General features: G+C 35.2%; 2 protein-coding genes across 4 annotated transcripts in view; one reads left to right on the forward strand and one right to left on the reverse strand.

Moving 5' to 3' along the window:
- Window positions 1–17,691, reverse strand: part of LOC137403865 (WD repeat and coiled-coil-containing protein-like) — an 86,335-nt gene extending 68,644 nt beyond the window's left edge. Inside the window, exons 1-4 of one of the 2 annotated variants that reach the window (XM_068089958.1) lie at window positions 17,637–17,691; window positions 16,923–17,040; window positions 9,242–9,274; window positions 2,228–2,388 (exon numbers count right to left, since the gene is read on the reverse strand). In XM_068089958.1, the coding sequence (XP_067946059.1) occupies window positions 2,228–2,388; window positions 9,242–9,274; window positions 16,923–17,040; window positions 17,637–17,691 (367 nt within the window). The remainder of the gene's footprint in view (window positions 1–2,227; window positions 2,389–9,241; window positions 9,275–16,922; window positions 17,041–17,636) is intronic. The other variant, XM_068089959.1, reaches the window with a different exon arrangement.
- Window positions 17,692–17,840: 149 nt separating this feature from the next.
- LOC137403917 (MAP7 domain-containing protein 1-like) overlaps window positions 17,841–23,555 on the forward strand; it is an 89,597-nt gene continuing 83,882 nt past the window's right edge. The window contains exon 1 of one of the 2 annotated variants that reach the window (XM_068090034.1): window positions 17,841–17,943. In XM_068090034.1, coding sequence (XP_067946135.1) covers window positions 17,877–17,943 — 67 coding nt within the window. In that variant the 5' untranslated portion in view covers window positions 17,841–17,876. The remainder of the gene's footprint in view (window positions 17,944–23,555) is intronic. The other variant, XM_068090035.1, reaches the window with a different exon arrangement.

Raw genomic sequence — 23,555 nt, forward strand, 5'->3', positions numbered from 1 at the left:
TTGCAACTATAGCTTTTCGTACTCAGCTTGACAGTTCACCATGATTCTATATTGATTTACTCTCTATGATGAGTAGATTTATAGCTGTTGCATGTAAAAAAACAGGTAACTGAAAAAATATGGGTTTACCCATCATTAACTCGTTGAGCTGCTAAATATTGCAACTACAAAGTTTCACCTTAATAAGATTAGTTATTACTATATCTTTACTATAATAAGAGCCGTGTTTGTCTGTCTGAAGCCACGGCTAATGGTTAGGAAAAATGTATCTTGCACAAGAATCAAACTCAAATATTTGGCTTAGCAATCCAGGGACACTCCTAACTGTGCCACTCGACTATCTTGCTGCACAGCTGAACAATTATGCAGTTGCCATAAAACCTCTAATTGAACACTATGCCCCTCTATTTTTCAACCTCTCCTCTATAGCGGTGGTCAATTGGAGGTGGCATTCAAATAGAGGTTGGCGCTCTATTTTTCAAATGGCTCATAAGAATTTTCGGAAGATAAATTTAGCCCTATTACAGGTGAAGCGGAAATCGCCTATATTTTGCTCTCTTTTTTCAGTGGAGCGATAATCAACATTTTGAATGCAAAAAATCTGCTAACTTACCTCTAACTTGTTAAACATCTCTTAATAAATGTACATTGAGAAACTGAGAAATATCTCTATCAGTTGATATCTATTGCTTGCAATTGATATGCGATGATATTATAGCCTGTGTCCTTCTTTGCAATCTGTTGGAATTTTCAAATTTTATTTCATTTTAAATTTGAAGACATATTTTTATTTTATATTTAACATTGCTGAATAAAAGCTCATTGCACTCACTGATATGTTTGCTACAGTTTACAGCCAAAACTAGTTTTCTATGTGCAATAGAAGAGGAGTTATGAGCATCGATCCTTCATAAGCTGTGTTAAGATAGCGGCAAGGATGCTATTAAGTAATATGCTATAAATCTGTACATTTATAAGTTATATAATAACCTATCAAATGATACAAATATATATTCATGAACAAGTGACATAAACAAACCATACACATATTACATGCAGAAACCAAAATTACTGTTTTTAAAAAAAAATATTTCCATCGACTGCTCAGTTAGCAGCGTTCTGATTGTTGCTTTCGATGGAACAAACAGCTTCTAGCTGTCCAATACCTTCCACAATATCTTCTGGCCTCAACTCTTCTTTTGCACTGCTGAACTAGTCGATATTAGCAACCAAACAATTTTTTGGCACAGCAAAACTTGTACGCACTGCATTTAGGACAATAAGAGTAAGCTCAGTAAACGTAACCTTTGGTCCAAAACTTGCGAACCGGTTTTACACGCATGTATTTCAAAGTATTAGGACCACATTAAACAAAGAACTACTATTAGACTGAGACAGTTAGTAGTTATTTTTATGGTGTTGCTTTCAAAGTTCTCTACCATCGTAAATTTAAACCATTTTTTAAATAAATGTAGGCTACTTCGAAGTAGAAAAACTGTGTTAGACAGAGAGCTACTTCTAGCCAGAGACCGTTATTTATTATTGCTACGGTGTTGCTTTCAAAGTTTTAACGAAAAAAGAACGAGAAGCTTTGGAATTGGACAACGAGAGAATGAACTGATATTGATATAAACAATTCATTATTAATACGATTTTATGGACACTTTTTTACTGATCAGTTGATAACATGGGCTCAGAAAGATCAAATAAAGTCAAAGTGGCAGTCAAATGGAGGTTGTGTTCAATTGGAGAGTGGCGGTCTACTTTTCAACCTTTCTCTCAGGGTGGCAGTCAATTAGAGGTGGCGTTCAAATAGAGGTGACGTTCAATTAGACGTTTTACGGTAGTTATAACACAATGATTTCTCACGGGGCGCAACGCTGCCAATGTAGTCGTCAGAATTAGATAGAAGTAAGTAGTGTGTCCTGCTCGAGTCTACAAAAATCATCAGGCTGTAGCTTTTTCAACTCCATCAACTTTAATCTGAACATTACAGCACGAAATGAGAGATTTAAACTTGCTAATGTTCTCGTGGCGGCACAAAGAAAAAATAACTAACCTGCAAACATAGAGTTATGCACTACAGGGATAACTCAAAGGAGAGTTATGCACTAAAAGGATAACTAAACAAACGATTATGTATTGAAAGAATAACTAAACAGAGTTATGAATATAAATTATAAGCAAAAATCGGGTTATGCACTACAAGAGTAACTAAAACACTCACCTTGTGGAAGAGGACTTTTACTGATCTTTCTCACAAGTTTGAGCTTCAAATTTGGAGTTGTGTTCTCTACCCTCCATATCGAGACCTTTTGGTACTGGGTGACACAAAGGTAACACCAACCACCTTGAAAGTCACAGCTCCAACATAGACTTTGTATAGCCCTGTACAACAATGACAATAAACATTCACCTATCAGCCTTCAAGCTTGCATTCTAATATCCACATGAGCTGAGATGGAGGAGTTCCTACTTCCCCTTCGATATAGCCATTTAATGATGAACAGTTACAAAAGTATTTTAAGAGGAAGCTACTAAAAATAATACTCACCTAACAATCTTACAGATAATTTCTTTAGATAATTTAGTAAAAATCTGTGAATATCATAGATTAAAAACATAGTACTAAAATGGTTGATAGCAGAGCACGCCAAACCGTCAAGAAGCACTTTCTGATGAAAAGAAAAGTTGGGTCTTGGGCAATGGTACCACATAAAAGGGTCACTCACGGCAAATTTAAAAACCTTTTATCAAAAAGTTTAGTTATTTTCTACCTTTTGAGATTTTGTTTGTAGTTTTAGGTGATCTGACTGCCAGGATGTTTCAAGAATAAAATCTGCAAAACTTGATAGCGGTTAAAATGCTCAGAAAAGAACCTTTGAATGGAAGCTGATATACAGTATAGTAGTATAGCAATATAGGCTATTGCTAGTCTATTGCTAGTGTAGTCTACAAGATATACACGCTAGTCTATTGCTAGTATAGTCTACAAGATATACACGCAAGTCTATTGCTAGTGTAGTCTACAAGATATACACGCAAGGCTATTGCTAGTGTCGTCTACAAGATATACACGCAAGTCTATTGCTAGTGTAGTCTACAAGATATACACGCAAGTCTATTGCTGTGATGTTATAACTGGTCAAAAATGAATGTGAGACGTATAAATACGGTGTAAAATCTTTTGGTATTTGTGGAATTTGCTTAAACCTTGTCTTCTAACGAGCTGCCATGTTGGATAACCATGGTAACGTAACATGATGACTAGATGGGGGGAAAATGCTTAGGAATTGCGGCCTTCCAAAGTGCTTTAATCTTGTATTCATGCATTGGCTAATCATCGGCATAGACATGGTATATCATACGTCTATGCATAGACATCATATATCATACGCCTATGCATAGACATCGTATATCATACATCTGTTTTACCCAAACAAAATGACTGCTTTATGTTACAGCTTGAAGCTTGCATGGAGCTCGAGGTCTTTTGGCTGCAAAACTGGTTTTTACATCAAAATAATAGCTGAAAACAAAATGTATCATGATTATTTTGGTACAAATAGACTTAATTTTAAAGGTTGACTTGCAACAAAATTCACATTACCGTTATTTGATATGAAAAAATTCACCATGACTTACTCTGTTGTGCTGTAGATGCAAAATATGTGGAAAGGTGATTACAAGCTCTTAAAAGCTCAAAAACGAACAGAAAATCGCAGCCACACGAGACCGCCATAGTTTGGATTCCCTTTCCAAAATGTGATGTAGTTGTGAGAGATGGTTTCTGTTTACACTTTCTTGCAACCTTATTCGTTGAAATATTTTCACAAATATACTTCATGCATTCGATAAAACTATGTCCATTTTTCTTACGCGTCTGTTTTATTGTCATTGTAATGCTGTCACTTTTAGCACTGATATCTTATAACTTACCATAAAAAATCGTTAAACTTTTTAACCTTAAGTCGAAAGAGTACATATCATTATCTGATAATCATGACGAGCCTGTTGGTCACCTGTGATAATCGAAAAGTGCTGCAAAAAATATTTGCGAAGTAGTGGGTCACATGATCAGAGAACGACTTGACGATTGAATAATGCCGAAATAAAACTGTAAAGTAGCGAGCATCTATATTCGATACGGGGTCTTCGGTAAAACCGGAAGTGTTTGTCATAAACTAGTACTACGATAAGTTTTATATTGGGCTTTTCATTGGCCTTTCAATTCACTTGAGAACATACGTGACAAGACGATAACCAAATTACGTGGTTACGTCATCGAAATAAAAAGATTCTAATCTGCGGCGGCTTTTCGTTTTTGAGCTTTAAAGAGCTTGTAATCACATTTCCACATATTTGGCACTTATAACACAACAGAGAAAGACATGGTGAATCTTTTGATACCAAATAACTGTAATGTGAATTTTGTTGCAAGTCAACCTTTAAAATGATGTCAGCCTTTAGATGATAAAGTAGACGAAAAATGGTGATTTTTGCTGAATATCAACATTTTGGTTTCCTGCTTCATTATGATTCAAAAATCATTCCCAATAAGCTATTAGAAAGTACTAACACAAAAACTTGCAAACTCACTAACCTAGAGAAAAAAGTAGATGTTGCTATTTTTCAAAGCGAAAATTGTGTTTACAAACCAACTGGGCTACATAAAACCGGAGTCCACAAAAACTACTAATTATACCGTGAATAGATGTTACGCAAACACGACACCACATGGATGTATCCACACGACACCACATGGATGTATCCACACAACACCACAAACACAAAAAGGCAATTGTTGCATTGGATATCCTTATTTACACTGCCATAGCATACAAGTATTAAGGCAAATCAAGTACAGACTAGAGAATAATAACTTTTACAAGGATCACTATGAAAGTGTGTAAACAGATAAATTTGTGACATAAACTGTTAGCCTTTGGTTCTAAAATATTAAAATTTTAATTCAGCGGCCATCAGCAGTGAGTGACAACACATTACTCAGAGCACAGACTACATAGCTATAGTCAAGACAAATCATGTCATAACAAGCACAAAAAGTCACACCCTTGCAAGACCTCATCACTGCACCAGCAGCTGTTACAACATACAATGATAGAGAAACAACTCCGTATTAAGCGCAATGATGTTTTTAAGAATTTAAGCATAGATGAACTGTTAACCTCAAAAAACTGAATTAAGTTAAATCTGACCAGTTTCGATAACGAATAGACTTTTTCTCTATGTAAGTTAATTATTATTTAGAACAGCGAATTTACGGAATTATTGGTCAGCAAATTTACGGAAAGCACTAGGAGTGTCTATTGCTGACCAAAGATTTAAAACCTTTAACCGATGTATGGCAGGAGCTGGTTTAAGACTGTTAACCAATTCAGTGGGTTAAAACTGTTGTCGCTGCCAATATGCTGCTGACATGATGGCTGACATGATGGTAGACATGCAGTAGACATGCAGTAGATTTAATGATGCAAGGAATGTCTTCTGCAAGTGATGAACCAAAGATAAGTTGAGCTTATATAAAAGCATTAAAGAAACCTTAAAACTTTATGGCTTATACTTATTTTACAAACATGCACTATTTAGATGGAGGGAATAACTCCTTTTTCACAAAACACATTACAAAAACTCATCGTTGCACCCGGAATATCTCCAAAACATAAACAAAAAAACTATGTTACTAAACTATACATGAAGAAATGAATGATGCTTAGCAATAAAGGGCGAGAGGTCAGACCCACCTCCATATGCATGGACATAACACATCCATAGGTACAAGCACCAACCACTAAAATGATTTGGAATCATAGAGAACCACAAAGATTTTAGAAGGACTATTTTAAGACAAATCTGGTGTGCAAAAGCTCAGGGTGTTTGTAAAGAGGAAAGTTTGTGTGGTAATTATTTAAATAGAATGCTATAAATCATCGGAGAAAGTTGGTTAGTCTCCTAATTCAGCATAGTAGCTGCCGACTACTAGGTGGACAGTCAGGTGATTGATAAAAGGGCTCATGAAGGCATGACCTGTGCCATTAGGATAGGGCAATGTCTATGAAATGATTGACTATAATTGTTCCTTTTTAATAAACAATATTTTAGTAACTCAAACTTCACGCTATCGTATCAGCCCAACTAGAAGGATCCATATTGAACATGGGTGTGAAATTCACATAATGATTCATATGATATATGAGAAATAGTGTGCATTATTCACAATGTTTATCAAAACTCCAATGCCGCACCGATTTCAGCAGTGAATTTTCTAACACATTGTTTCCATGCTTTGAATGGGTTCGCAGTTGTTTCCACGTAAATAGTAGGAAATTCCAAGTAGTAAATTCTGTTGATATCTTGTAATATAGAGCCCAGCAATAAGGAACATAACATAAAGTTGCTATCAGGTATCCTGGCTAAGTTAGTACAACTAGTTGACTACGCATGAATTGTAAAGTGACCAGAAAAAGAGTCTAACTTAATAAGATTTGTTTTGAGGGATACAGCTGGTGTAAATCTTGGAAAGATCTATACTGCAACTCTGCATCGTTAAACTAGTAGGGTATGAATTCGTTGGCAGCGGGCAACTCTGAACCGTTTCAAAGCATAGAAATGCAGAGTAAGAATGAGCTCTGGATGTGCCAACAAGCCTGGTCCACAATCAGTTGTTGTAAGAGTTGATATTAAGAACCATAGCAATCCATAATAATATAACATTTCTGGTAGCGACAGCGGAAATATTATGAGCTTTTTATAAAAGGTTGCTACATTTATTGAGAATTACGGTTCAATAATACAATATACAGACCAACAACATGTTTATAGAAGTCAGAAAGACTCCAGCCTTTGAACTCTAAAACCGTGGCCACACGACAACTACACCAAACATGGCAAGTGGGCATACCTCAGCCAAACCAACCGATGATTTCTAAAAGGCCTACTACTTGTATATATATATTTTATAAAGAGCGTCCTACTTGTATATATATATATATATACTTTATAAAGAGCGTCCTACTTGTATATATATAGTTTATAAAGAGCCTCCTACTTATATATATATATATACTTTATAAAGAGCGTCCTACTTGTATATATATTCTTTATAAAGAGCCTACTACTTGTATATATATACTTTATAAAGAGCATCCTACTTGTATATATATATATATATGTATTTTATAAAGAGCCTCCTACTTGTATATATATACTTTGTAAAGAGCATCCTACTGGTATATACTAGAGTTGTCCCGATTTTGGTATCGGAATCGGTATCGGTGGTGATATGGATGTTAAGTATCTGAATCGGTATCGACCGATCTTTTATGAAACTATCTGAAACTTCCGATACTTTTTACAGATCAACTATTTTGCAGAAAACCGTATTTTAGCCTGCTACACTAATAAAAAATTATTAGCTGCAAGCTCCTTACTTTTACCTAATAAATTTCAGACCTACCACACAATTTATTTCATGTCTATAGCCTGATCAACACAGCTGAGGAACTTTTTTGCTTTAGTCAGGACGTAATCACAAAGTGTGGTATTTCCCAATTACAGCGATATGATTTATTGCAGTCAATCATGAGCAAGATAACAAAGATAGGAGACAAAGACGCAGTGTAATATTTTTATTTACCAGCATTACGAAAGTAATTTAAACAGTTGATGCATAAAGTTATCTACCACTCTCTTGATCCTAACAATACAATGTATCGTTTGTACCGTACAAAAAACCGTAACCCCAGTGGCTTATCAATATTTAGCCTGTCCTCCATCATCTGTGGCAAGTGAGTCCCCTTCAGTATGACTGGCTACATCGATAGTGATAGAAGAAGGATACTTCTTACTGAGAGAACTGAATCACTAACAGTAATTAAAAGAAACGATGATTTTCTCTAAACTTGTACAGGAGCAGAAGTTCATCCAGCAACAGAAGAGAGACTTTGTTATCAGAGATAGAACTGTACCACTAACAATAATTGCCTTTATTTACAGATTACAAGAAACAGGGACTGTTTTGTTACTACATGCACTGTATGTCAGTATGTGAATATGTATATACAAGTATATTTTTTCCATAAATACAAACAAATAAAATAAATAAATCAACATTTATATTTTCTTTGCATTATGTTTATACTTGCATAATAAATTGAACAACTATCTATGCAACACAAAAGATCTGAATCGGATTATTTTTCAATAAGAATCGGTATATCGGATCGGTATCTGAATCGGCTGGTGAATTCAGAATCGGGGCATCTCTAGTATATATGTACTTTATAAAAAGCCTCCTACTTATATATATATACTTTATAAAGAGCCTCCTACTTGTCTCAAAACTTAACTCGGACATTAACCTTGTCTCAGCCATTTTTTGTTTCCATTTGTTGGGTTCTGCATATCAATTGAATCAATTACTTAAGAAGAAATGAAGTAAATACCAGATTCACTAATAATAAATTATCCAATGAGCTGTGAGCTCCGGCGGTAACTTCCTGAACCAAAGTCACTCGTCTGCAAGAGTTTAAACTGATTACTCTAACTGCTTCTGTTAACCAAAGCTTCAGGTTGGAAGGTTGGACTAGGCTGATGTGTGGCCACCCCTGAGTTAATGATGCACAGGGGGCTATGGGTTTCCATTCTTATACACTTATGACAGTTCATTGAAAGCATAAAACAACATTTCTGTTAAAATTGTCAATTACGTTAAAATTGTCAGTAACTAAAAGTGGTAAGTCATAATTTTCACTAGTTCATATATATTTTGAAATCTGAACAAACCATTTATATGTGTTGTGCATTTCCGTACAACACACTGTACAGGAAACTTATAAAATTGATGAGATATTTTCATAAATTTTCATTAAGCGTACAAAAAACTAATAATAAAATGAATATACGCATAAAATTGATTAAAAGACCTGTTGATGTTTACTTTTGCCCATCCTAATGGTACAGCTAACTGAAGTAAAATTTATACATAAATTACCCATATTTGAAGCTACAAAATTGGGATACCAAACAAAATACAACACAATACAAACATGAGCGACTATAACAGTGTTAGCTACACAATGGCTTGCTGCATTGAAAAGCTGCTAGAAGCTTACAGGCATCCTAGATAGTAAGGTACAAGCCTACAGATGTGTGAGAGAAAGAATCAAACACTCTACAACATGGAGAGCGAGTTTATTTATGAAAGGCAAAAGAAACAAACCGATCCGAAACGATTTGAAGAGCTCTTGCTGCGCTATAAAACATGCAATTCACAAGTCAAGCACTGATAACAGGTAGCACAAGAGATCATGGCAAGGAGAAAATACTTAGCTTGAAACTCAGTGGCATATACTCAGTATGGAAACCCCTTACCTTTTTGAAGACTATATTTCTAGCCAGTTTAGGTGGTTGTTCAAAAAATAGTTTCTGAAGGTATTGCTAACAGTTGTACTTAACTGTTTACGACATTAAAAAACTGTCTCCTCTTTTATTTTTATCGACAATAAACATATTTGAGATAGTTGCCGCCAGCGCCACTCTGTTAAGATGGTTGGTGCCAGTGGCAGTCTCTCTCTCCGGAGATGTTCACTGCGAGCAGCCCTTTTTTAAAATGGTTAATGCAAGCACCATTCAGGTGAGGTAGCTACTACCGATGTCATTCTCTTGAGATGTTTGCAGCCGGCCTCACCCTTTTCAGATGTTCGTTGCCGACACCACCCTCTTGAGATGTTTGCAGCTGACACCAACCTCTTGAAATGTTTGCTGCCAACACCACCCTTTTAAGATGGTTGCTGCTGGCATCACTCTCCAAAAAGGAGAAAAGCCCTGTAACCTGTGTTTTTCAGTATTAAACATATCTAAAGATGTCTCTAGCTGCTGTAGACATAGTATAGATATACAATGTCTACAGGGGCTAAACCTCTCTAATCAGAAATATTACAAGTTTCTGAACCTGCCGAACTTTGGCATATGGTCACAGAAGAAACTTTGAGGTCAATGAAACTGGTAAATAAGTTTTTAGGGCATCAAGTATAATGATATAAGGACTATGAACAATCAACAAGATTGTATTCCCATCTAGTGACACGCAGAGTATAGTACTCATCACATGACCCTGAGAGCACTTACTAGACCTTTTCAAACATTATAAACTGATTCCATCGACATTGACTTTGCACATTGGTAATATCATTGAGTTATCGCGAACAAATGTGCATATTTTTATATCAGATAATGTTATATCGATGCGAGTAAAAATTCTCCCTTATTTGTGTTAAGTCTGATTCATGCAGTCATAGTGCTGTACCACAGACTTGAGTGTGAACATGTGAGTAATAAGCATTCACTTTTTGTGTGATGTAACTGGGTCTTTGTGAGTGGATTTACATGATATTTATAAGAAATCGACAAATCTAAAACAAAATTTTGTATCGATATTTGAGTAATTAGACATTGCTCTATTTCCTATCCTATTAACACACACTGATTATACAAACAAGTTAGTACATCCTATTAACACACACTGATTATACAAACAAGTTAGTACATCCTATTAACACACACTGATTATACAAACAAGTTAGTACATCCTATTAACACACACTGATTATACAAACAAGTTAGTACATCCTATTAACACACACTGATTATACAAACAAGTTAGTACATCCTATTAACACACACTGATTATACAAACAAGTTAGTACATCCTATTAACACACACTGATTATACAAACAAGTTAGTACATCCTATTAACACACACTGATTATACAAACAAGTTAGTACATCCTATTAACACACACTGATTATACAAACAAGTTAGTACATCCTATTAACACACACTGATTATATTAACAAGTTAGTACATCCTATTAACACACACTGATTATACAAACAAGTTAGTACATCCTATTAACACACACTGATTATACAAACAAGTTAGTACATCCTATTAACACACACTGATTATACAAACAAGTTAGTACATCCTATTAACACACACTGATTATACAAACAAGTGAGTACATCCTATTAACACACACTGATTATACAAACAAGTTAGTACATCCTATTAACACACACTGATTATACAAACAAGTTAGTACATCCTATTAACACACACTGATTATACAAACAAGTTAGTACATCCTATAAATACACACTGATTATACAAACAAATCAGTACATCCTATTAACACACACTGATTATACAAACAAGTTAGTACATCCTATTAACACACACTGATTATACAAACAAGTTAGTACATCCTATTAACACACACTGATTATACAAACAAATCAGTACATCCTATTAACACACACTGATTATACAAACAAGTTAGTACATCCTATTAACACACACTGATTATACAAACAAGTTAGTACATCCTATAAACACACAATGATTATACAAACAAGTGAGTACATCCTATTAACACACACTGATTATACAAACAAGTTAGTACATCCTATTAACACACACTGATTATACAAACAAGTTAGTACATCCTATTAACACACACTGATTATACAAACAAGTTAGTACAGCGAACTACACGTGAAAGAATGCAACTGGAATTAAATATTCTATATATATATATATATATATATATATATATATATATATATATATATAGAATATTTAATTCCAGTTGCATTCTTTCACGTGTAGTTCGCTGTACTAACTTGTTTGTATAATCAGTGTGTGTTAATAGGATGTACTAACTTGTTTGTATAATCAGTGTGTGTTAATAGGATGTACTAACTTGTTTGTATAATCAGTGTGTGTTAATAGGATGTACTCACTTGTTTGTATAATCATTGTGTGTTTATAGGATGTACTAACTTGTGCAAAGCTCATCACTTTTGTGATTTGAGCACTCTGGTGCCAGCACATTGACTTTCTTAAAGTCTGCGAGGCAACTTAGTTGTTTCGTGGCAGGAAGTCAACTCTCATGGGTAATGGGATTTGTGTCCCTTGCCCAAGCTCTGAGCTGCACTGATGAGGCTTCAATAGCCGAAACAGTACTGTCTGTAGCATGAGTATATGCTCCCTCACTTCGGTTTGGTTGAGCACTCTGTGAGAGGTGCGGCACTATTAGCCTTTGTGCAAAGCTCATCACTTTTGTGATTTGAGCACTCTGGTGCCAGCACATTGACTTTCTTAAAGTCTGCGAGGCAACTTAGTTGTTTCGTGGCAGGAAGTCAACTCTCATGGGTAATGGGATTTGTGTCCCTTGCCCAAGCTCTGAGCTGCACTGATGAGGCTTCAATAGCCGAAACAGTACTGTCTGTAGCATGAGTATATGCTCCCTCACTTCGGTTTGGTTGAGCACTCTGTGAGAGGTGCGGCACTATTAGCCTTTGTGCAAAGCTCATCACTTTTGTGATTTGAGCACTCTGGTGCCAGCACATTGACTTTCTTAAAGTCTGCGAGGCAACTTAGTTGTTTCGTGGCAGGAAGTCAACTCTCATGGGTAATGGGATTTGTGTCCCTTGCCCAAGCTCTGAGCTGCACTGATGAGGCTTCAATAGCCGAAACAGTACTGTCTGTAGCATGAGTATATATATATATATATATAAATCTCAATGTTTGTCTTTTTTTTGGTCATTTGGTTTCTGTCATCCATATGTCCAGCTATAGCTATTAAATCTAGCAATGTAAAGTCCCCAATTGCAAGTATGCAAACACTCACGCCTAACCATAAGGCCAAGCCGTTTTTATCTTATTTAGCCCATCCATAGCCTTATCATCATCTACCGTAACGATAGCCTTATCGCGATTAAAGCTAAATATGTACATTTTATTATGAATTATCTTTTGCATTTGTTCTTTCTTTGAAACTTTTTCAAATGTCATTTAAAAATCCATTATTCATTTTTTTATTCGTAATTTCCGTTATGCCGCTTGCAACAGGAACGAAACAAATTCAATCTACAATTTCCGGTTATTGCAAAGGGCAATCGGTAGAAAGTGAAAAACTAAAAAAGTTCACGCAGACATTCTCGGGTAAGAATTGTCTCTACATTTCCTTTTGATTCAGTCAGACAAAGTACCCTCGTGCGCTTCACCGTTGTAATCAATTTCGGTATTTAATTTCATGTTTGTGCCCGATCGACTATCGAATGATATCAGTACTGTCGTATTCAAAATTCTGATCGAAAATGTCACATATGTACAAAATAAATCTCCATCATTCATACTAATAGCCGTGTGTCATGTATATCATTTTATGCAGTTCTGTTTTGTTGTAAATATTCCACCTTTCACCTATATAACACAAATGCTAGTTCTAGTAGTAAACAACTACGGTAAATCTTCGACTTACCATCACTTCTACGTAAACATATTTTTAATATATGACAAAAACTTAACAAATTATCTGTATTGACATAAGAAGTTATTTGCAATGTACACCATCCAACATTTCTTGAAACATTACGGTTTAGTAAAAAAAACAGGCACAATTAAAAAAAAGTAAAATAATAAAGGATATTTGAAGTAAATTAAGCTAAACTACAGTATATTTTATGTAAGTTTAGCTAGACTTGTCTCGACCGTTCTTCCCGGTGTCTCTAAAGTACAGTAACAACCAAAATCTCTTTTGAATACTTGTCATTTTGGTAATTTAGTTTTACACACAATTTAAGAGTTTAGTTTTAGTCTTTCACAGCTTTACAAAATGCACTTAATTTTATGTTATTATTTAAAATATTTATCATCATTTGATGGGCTATGAGACAAAACACGATCTAACAAACAGCTGAAACAAAATATAATATAGTTTTATGTGAATGCTGGCTGCAAAACTAATGGTTTCAACATATGTACGCAGCAAACATCGGAACTGATCAATTACATATGTTACGGTTTGACTGTAGTATGTCGAGGTTGGACTGTAGTATATCGAGGTTTGACTGTAGTATATCGAGGTTTGACTGTAGTATGTCCAAGTTGAACTGTAGTATGTCGGGGGTGGGTTGACAGTAATTCCAACAAGTCAATGTAACAACCGTGAATCACACCAATTTTGTGCTAAGCCTGTTATTTTATAAATACAGTCTAAAGTACTACACAGATTAGACTGTCACTGTAAAACTACAAAGTGCTACATCTGTGTATATGTGAGCAGTATACAGCACGAATGAAAGTTTTACATTATCTGAACTAGCTAACTCTCATTTGTAGCTATTGAGCAGTATAGAGCAGCCATATCAAGCATCCACTAAGTGCGGCAAACATTTATCATGCGCAACTTTCTGTTTATCTTGCTGTAAAAACCGCACTATAACGGAGTCTGGCTCTCAATAATCAACTCTATTGTTAACCACGACTGCACGAATTCATAATTATACAACAGAAAAGTCACCAAGTATAAACATATTGATCTCATAGAAATTTCCATGACATTCGCTGTGAGCCGGCACTTACTAGAAAGTTCTCAAATGATTAAAGGTTGACTTGCAACCAAATTCACATTACAGTTATTTGGTATCAAAAGATTCCCAATGTCTTACTCTGCTGTGTTGAATTGTAGGTGCAAAATATCTGGAAATGTGATTACAAGCTCTTAAAAGCTCAAAAACGAAAAGCCACCGTACATTGTCATTCCATTTAGTTATTGTTTTGTCACGTGGTGTTCTCACATGAATTGAAAGGCCAACAAAAGGCTCAGTATAAAACTTTTCATAGCACTAGTTTATGACAAACACTTCGAGTTTTACCGAAGACCCCGTATCAAATATAGATGCTCGCTACTTTACAGTTTTGTTGTGGCTTGGTCTAATCGTCTAGTCGTAATCTGATCATGTGACCCATACTTCCTGTCAAACAGCGCGAATAATATCTGCAGCATTTTTCGACTATCACAAATTGACCATCAAACTCGTCATGTTTATCAGAGGATGATATGCACTCCTTCGAGCTAAGGATGAAAAAATAAACGAATTTTTGTGGAAGGTTTTGAGACATCAGTGCTCAAAGTAACAGCATTACAATGATGATGAAATAGACGCGTAAAAACAATAGACATAGTTTTAGTGAATGCGTGAAGTATATTTGTAAAAATATTTCGACGAATGAGGTTGCGTAAAAGTGTAAACAAAAGCCATCTCGTTCAACTACGTCCCATTTGAGCCGTTTTGGAAAGAGATAATAATCTACGACAGTATTGTGATGGCGGTAATTAAGTGTTCGTTTTTGAGCTTTTAGCAGCTTGTAATCGCATTGCCACTTATTTTGCACCTACAACGCAGCCGATTAAGATATGGTGAATCTTTTAATACCAAATAACTGTAATGTGAATTTTGTTGCAAGTCAACCTTTAAAGATTGATCAAAATGATGTGTTGCGACTGCGCTATAATCTAATGAGTTGTCAAAACCAACCTTAAAACAAAACACAAGTATAAAATGACTGAAAATTTAAGTACATAGATAATTATGTCTGCATAAGGCAAATAGGTGAAAGGTGTTTAAGGGTGGAGTGCGAGAGTTGGTAGCGGCAAAGGATACTTACAAATTCTCTATTTTTAGGTGATTACACTTACGATATTTTATGGGCATGAAGCAGTCTAGGATGACAGGAATAAGATGTCTGCGAATAATCATTCAGCCCTCTAACTTATCTTTTTTACTCATATGATAACATGCCAATATATCCTAATCTGTTTGAACAGGGTGCCATTATTACATAATTCCTTTCTAATATACAGCCTGCACAAGCAGCGACAGCAGCCAGCTGACACAAATAAATGCATATTAAGTTATAGCTACACAATCAATATTTGATGCTGATGAATGTGGTCAAAAAACTCCTCTAATAACGTTATTTATTCAGAATGTATTTGCATATCATTATTTGCATCTCATTCGATGCCTTTCTGTGTTTTTTTAAGTTACTTGAAATGGTTAACTTGTGATTAAAACATCTGTTCAGCAGAGTTGTGGTCAATTAATAATGCACATTAATAATTGCATTACATCACACCACATCACAAGCATTAGATCACACCACATCACACACATTACACCACATCACACCACATACATTACATCACACCACATCACAAGCATTAGATCACACCACATCACACACATTACACCACATCACACCACATACATTACATCACACCACATCACATACATCACCTGCTGAATGATTAATTGGTAATTTAATGCAAAATTCAAAATGTATGTTAATGGTATTTTAATTCAAAATTTAATCTAGGTTTTCCTGCAAATAATTTTTCAATTCAATTATTGGTGCAAATTCATAAACCCGAAATTAATCAGTTTAATTCACAATACAATTTTAAACTACCGACTAATTATTAATTTAATTGCGATTTCCGTCGTCGCCGCTATCCAGCTGTTCAGGGTTACCAAAAACAGATAAACTAGATCAATTAAACCATTGCATCGGTTAATAACAGTCAACACCAATATTATTTCAAAATAGCTGAGAAGTTATCAACATACTGTTCAGCCTGTGAATCTACTGAAGAACTGATACAATGTCCTGATGACCAAATACAATGACATGTATACCCATGCCTTTAACAGTTACAAACTCATCGCTGTTTGGCTGCTAAACACATATCCACAAGAACATAAACAAACGATTTACTTTGAGTCTTGAAAGAGAAAGAAAAAGAAAGTCTTCTCACTTTACGAAGCACATTCTCTTATCTGAAATATCTTAACCAGCAGAAAATACAATAAAGATTTAATTCATAAGCAGCTTTTTAATGCAGATTAAAGTAAAATTACAGCAACGCAAACCCTCGTTGAATGCAAAAAACACACCCACAGCTCTATAAAAGCAAAAACTACATCCACAAAGTAATGAGAAAAATTATATATACATTGAGACAAAACCCAAACATTTTGTAAAACTTACTCAAACTCTCCAAGTTTTATCCTGTCAGCCTGTTCGAGAGTATCATTCTTGATAACAACAGGAGAAAGAAAAACATTCTGTCCATCTGTCCAAGCTAGTCCATGGCGAGAGTGTACCGCTGAAACATTACAAACAAATGATTTGAAAGATGTGAACATTTTTATATCGTTGTAGTCTAAAGATTGGTGTATTGAACAGCAAAATCGGAATGCAGTAAGAAAACTTTTGTTGCATAGACAGCATAGTCACGGTTTATAGTTCATGCCACAAAAGTGAAATTCGAGGAACAGTCTATTAAATCTTATATATAAAAATTTTCAGTCTATTTTTTACAGATTTAATTTTGTGGTTAGTACAACAAATGCTTTCCTAAAGCCAGTTTAGAATGCTTAATTAGGAGTTGGGCCTCTACGAACATGAAGAGAGAACCTCTTAGCGTTACTTATATTTTGAAGCCGAAATATAAGAAATTAAGATACAAGGTTTACTGCTCTTCATAAAACACACATCCTTACAGTCCAAAAGCGTAACACAACTGTCAATCTACGAAAAATAGTTTTTTCTGTTATATAACGTCGTATACGGTGTAAGAAACAAAATGAACAAGCTGTCAAGCTATGGATGAGGAAGTGATACATAATCAAATAAAAAACATCATTTAAAATTTTGAAATACTCGACTGTAATACTAATTAAGTAATTTTATGTAGCATACCTCTAAATAATGAGTTTATTGAACTTCGCTTGAGAACTACATTCCCTAACTCCATCGCGCGTTCTTACTCTCGAGCTAACGACGGCTAAATTGAAGACGCTATTTGAGTTCTTATCTAATTGAGGCGTTTGAGCAGTTCCCTTCATATAAGTAATTTTGTAGAAACTCAGTCTATAGCGACAAACCTTTCAACCTTTCGCGACAGTGAGTTAGCATGTGACGTCACTTTGTTTCCCCAGTATGTCTGAAAAAGAAGAACAAAATAACATAAACGAGGAACAGTCGTCGTTAAACGACGCTGACTCAGGTAGTAGTGGCTCCTTATATGTTTTAGAGATTTAGGTTTGTTACTAATTTTGTCTATACATTCAAATTCTAATATATGTGTTATCGGAACTAAAATGAGTACTGCAAACACCACCGAGTTTCTTGTCAGATGAACTTGTCAGATTTACTCCTTTTTCATACGTAGCCACATATATTGAGCTTTTTGCTTTTGTAAATAATTTGAAGCAGTAAATTTAGATTAACAATACATGTTTAATTTGTATAACTGTTATCTTCCTATAAACTGTAGTCAATAGATTGTTTCGATGCCGCATCGGTAGTCTCATCATTCGTTCGTGATAGCGGTGTTTTAATTTATTGTAAGCACGATTAATATTGTGATACGAAAACTATCTGGCTTTGGTGATGCATGCAATCGAAAGTTTTCGCTTGTGCGATTGGGTCAGATTTTTAGGAGGGAACTTCTGGCATGCGAGTCGTGTTAGCTATACTTCATTTCATAGAACACAAAATTGGTTTGTCGTACTTTTTTAAATTGCGTAGCCTTAGAATATTTTCAATGGTTGGTTAGTGTATACAATTTTGTTTGTTTGTTAATGTCTAGTTTACAGTAGAAATAGCTAGGACCGAAATAAGATTTTTGCTAGCTTGGGAGTGTACAGTCTGCTGTACATTCATACAAATATATCTATAGGCTAATATTGCCTTTACCTAACCCAGATGAAATCTGTATTTAAGTCAATTTATTGGTTATGGTGTTTTCTATATTATATTCTTAAACTTGATTTTTTATTACAGTGCAACATATGCATTTTTCATTATTTGATCGTAGATTTATTTGATACACGTGCACTTCAAGCATCAGCTACGCCATAAACCATCATAGCGCTATGTTTCATTATTGTAAAATAACCGTAATTATAACAAGTGAAACAAAAGTTTAAACTTGGTTTTGGAATTAAAGAGTTGAAGATCTGAACTCTTAACTGAACATAAGGAAGACGATTAGAATAGACTTAGCACTGCGCCTCAATGTATGCTACATTTTGTCACTCATGCGACCAGCTCTTTTTATAGCCATAAGTCTTTTTGCATGATAGCTGTAGAAGCTAGGTCAGTCTTGAGCACTCATCTTACTGTCATCTGCCTACAGTCACCTAATTACTCTACATCACTGTTAGGTTTCTACATATTTAAAAATGTGAATTTGTCTTGATATATGTTAAGTTTAGTGAAATATATCTTCATAATGGATGATAGGTGATAGGATGGTAGGTGAATAGGATGATGGGTGACTATAATAGTTAATCAGTTGTTTCTCATCAGAGTTCTCAACTTCTTATTTGTGTTTTTGTCAACTCCCGTCTAATTAGGTGAAGTGTAAAGCAGAAAAAACTTGAATAATTGGTTTAGTTACAGTTTGGTGAGCGTGTTATTTTCACATATTTTATATTTTCAAGCTCAAAATCGAGTGCTGGGACTGATGAGAGTATTTTTGGGCATACATAATGAGATAATTCTTTTCATTTCTCTTTTGTTCCTTTTCCTTCTCAATTGCAGTCAAGATTGGCTGATATCACTGAGATATTTTTGCCTTTTCTAGTTTCTCTACCAGTATTGGGTAGCTTTTAGTAAAAACAAATCTACAAATTTGTTGTTATCAGTAGCATTAATTCAGATGTAAGTGTTTTTCGAAACTCAACTTGTTAAACATTAACGATGTTTTGGTTTGTGGATGGTGGGTTTAAAATTATGCATTCCAGGAATAGTTGCTGGACTGAATATCAGTTGGGATTGAAGGGTTGGCTAGTTTCACGAGAAACCCTCAGGTATATTGCATTCACTTGTGACGCTGAGCTCTATTTTAGCAGTTGGCTTTTTACGGCAAGTATACGTATTTGAATCTTCAAACTACTTGGACAATGATAGTTTACCTTGAAGTTCGATATGGATGGTTTCCTGTTTGACTATGTTTTAGTGAGTGGTTTGACAGTATCAGGCGTTTAGCAATTATGGTTTTTAATTGATTGGTGTCAATACAATGACACTTTTGTTCCAAAATATTTTACAAGCTGTCTAGGCTTACACTAAATAATAGCTGTCGTGATTACTCCTTTCTCGAATTAAGCACTTGTATTTACATAATTTACTTTACCAGTCAGTTATAGTGTGAATTCATTTCCTATGCAGTTATTGTCAGAGTAGCATTGGACACTCGCGTTGATTTGGTTATTCTTCTCTCAGTTTAGTAAGAGATGCAAAGTTTGGTAGCTGTTACTTCGTATCTTTGGTATTTCATTTGTGTTCTAAAGCTAAAATCAGGGAGTTGGTTGACTAGCTGGATTTTTTTAAATCTTTCTATAGTTGTGTGAAATGCAGATGCGGTTAATGATGGCTAGTGGGATGGGAAAAACAGGAACTTGTAGTTGCTTATCTAGATAACTTGAACAAACAACCTTGAAAGGATTTAGTTTCAATGATGATTTATAATATTTGTGAATGACCAAGTCCTATTGATTAGTACCGCTTGGGGCATCGATTATCGTCCCAGTTCATGTTCTAGCTTACTTGAGTGCAGTCGTAGCTTGTAAGACCTGCCTGATGTGTCACATGAAGCCGCTAGAGCTAGACATTCCTGGGTATTAGAGAGTGTGTGGACTTCGACCTCTGGTAAAGTAAACTATTACAGAATGGGGGTTTTTGTCAAGGTTCTTTCTCAGTTTTTTCTTACTTTGCTGTCAGTTATGATTATAATACATTGTGTGATCACTATAAAATTTGGTACCAGATAATTATGTCTACCACAATTACTTTGTTAGATCACATATCACAGAGGTTGAATTCAGGTATTCACAGAGCTTAAAAGCTTGATGCTTCAACGTTGCAAGGGCACTCTCTCATGTGACACAGTTTGTTGCTAGCAATGCACAGTTGATATAGCTAGCAGCCAATTAAAGCATACCTGCCATGCTTTTAATATCACGATGGATGGTAGCATTAGGTTTTTATTTTCAATTCATATTGGTTAGTTGGTAAGGATAGTACTAAGGGGTATGTTGACAATGCTGGTGTTAGCATGACACCATGAGTGCTGCTTCTATCTATAGCTAACTCCATTTTGTTATTAGTCAGCCAACTGAAAAAACACAACATTCCACTCCATCCACTCGTACTTGCTGAAATATTTGTTGGCTGCCGTACAATTGCAGTCAGCCTGCTGGGCTAGAGTGCTCATAATGACTGATTGTATTTTCTCACTCAACGGAGTGGTCTCATTCTCTCGCAATCTACTTTGTTTATAATCTGTGGGAATCGGGTGTAAATTACACTTTGTGTTAGTGCTCCGTAGACTGTAGTACTATTGGCTAGTTGCTCCCTAACATGTAATCTATAGGAGAATTGATTACTTGCCCCTCTTCAACGTGTCCAAGCAACTTTAGAGGCAATTTACAGTTATCCTGTTTAATGATCATTTAGAATGCCTAAGAGGTTGTTTCCGTTCACCATAGCTATGATGGCAGGTAATGGATGCGAAGGATGGTTCCCATTATTTATGCATGTAAATGTTTCTGCAAACTATGGAGCCTACAACGCTTAAATCTGAATTTACACAAAATATTAGTAGATTCTATCATGAAGTATCAGTATTTTTCTATTATTTGTTTTTGTTACTATTTTTCTATTATTATGGCGGTACGTTTTAAGATTAAAATTGATAAAACTTGATCATGGTTAAAACACTCAGAAGAGAAATACATGTGATGGCGCATGCCAGTTTCTCTCATTATTGGCTATTGTTATTGGTTCTCTGTTCAGTCAGTCTCTTTGCAACTATAGGCGTCATAATCACACTTATTAATTTGAGCATTTTAGCCGTGATCAAGTTTTGTTGATTTTAATCTTGAAACATCCTGGCAGTCAGATCTCCTCAAACATCCAAAACAATCGCCAATGTTAAAAATATTTATATTTTTTGATAAAATCTAATAAAATTTTGTGTAAGTTTATCTTTGATAAACAATAAGTTGACTTTTTGGTATCTTTATCGGTACTATTATTTCTATCACTATTATTTCTATCACTATTATTACTATCACATATTATTACTATCACTTATTATTACTATTACTATCGGTATTATGATTCTCTAAGCTGTAGTTGAAAACCATAAGTTCCCCCATACAGATGTTTTCAAGTGGGTAGAGACACTTATAGCAGGCGTGTTCACCTAAGTATGTCTGGATTTGCTGGTAGAGATGTCACATTAGCGGGACACTCGCCTGTGATATTACTGTGTCGCTCCTTTAACCTTCAACTTCACTAGAACTATTAATATGAGTTAGTTTTATGGTATGGAGAGCTTGTTTGTTGCCTTGGAATCTATATCTGGATTAATGAGGGCTGTGCGAGGAATGGTACAACTTGGTTTGAGTGGGTGTTTCCGCTTGGAGCTTCAGCTGCTAACCAACTCAATCCTTAGCATTCTAATTTTATTTATTGTCTAAACGATATGGACCTTTAAATCATCATCTTCCCCTCATCATAAAGTTGCTAGCTCATGGCTATAAATGGTAGAAATTTGAGAAAGGCTGAAACGGTTTTTGAGAGTTTGTGGCCTAACAATGACATGATGTTACTGATAGTATTAATGAATGTTAACATATTGCCTAGGAAAGGATAGGTTGGCCTGTACTTGTATAGTGCATGTATGTGTATCTGTATGAGTCAATACAAAGATGAGGAGGTAATCTTTTACTTGTTGTGAGCAATCCCTCAGAAAACACTGTTGAGTATGATATCAGTGGTATCTGTTGAGATGATAGGGTGTAACAAAATTCACATTACAGTTATTTGGTATCAAGGTGTTGTAGGTGCAAAATATGTGGAAGTGTGATTACAAGCTCTTAAAAGCTCAAAAATGAACAGTTAGTCGCAGCCATCACGAAAACGCCGTAGCTTAGAATCCCTCTCCAAAATAGCTCAAATGGGGCGTAGCTGAACACGATATGCTTCTGTTTACACTTTCATGCAACCTCATTCATCGAAATATTTTCACAAATATACTTCACGCATTCAATAAAACCATGTCTATTGTCCTTACTGGTCTATTTCATCATCATTGTAATGCTGTCACTTTGGGCACATACACTATATCTCAAAACTTAGCCTAAAATTTTGTTTATATTTTTAACCTTAGCTCAATGGAGTGCATATCATCCTCTGATAAACATGAGGAGCTTGTTGGTCACCTGTGATAGTCGAAAATTGCTGCAGAAATTGTTCGCGCCATTTGGCAGGAAGTATGGGTCACATGATCAGATTATGACTAGATGATTAGACCAAACTAAAATGAAACTGTCAAGTCGGGAGCATCTAGGTTTGATAAGGGCTTTCCAGTAGGACGCGAAGTGTTTGTCATAAACCAGTGTTACAAGACATTTTATCTTGAGCCTTTTATTGGTATTTCAATTTTGATACCAAATAACTGTAGTGTGAGTTTTGTTGCGAGTCAACCTTCAAGGCTGGTTCACACTATATCGCCATCTGTCAGCGTTGTCCTCTTGGCGATTATCCATCGACTATGTGCACCGTATGTGATAGCAAAGTTGATTCAATGTGGATACATTCGGA

Source organism: Watersipora subatra, chromosome 9 (genome assembly GCF_963576615.1).
Source record: "Watersipora subatra chromosome 9, tzWatSuba1.1, whole genome shotgun sequence".
NCBI lineage: Eukaryota > Metazoa > Bryozoa > Gymnolaemata > Cheilostomatida > Watersiporidae > Watersipora > Watersipora subatra.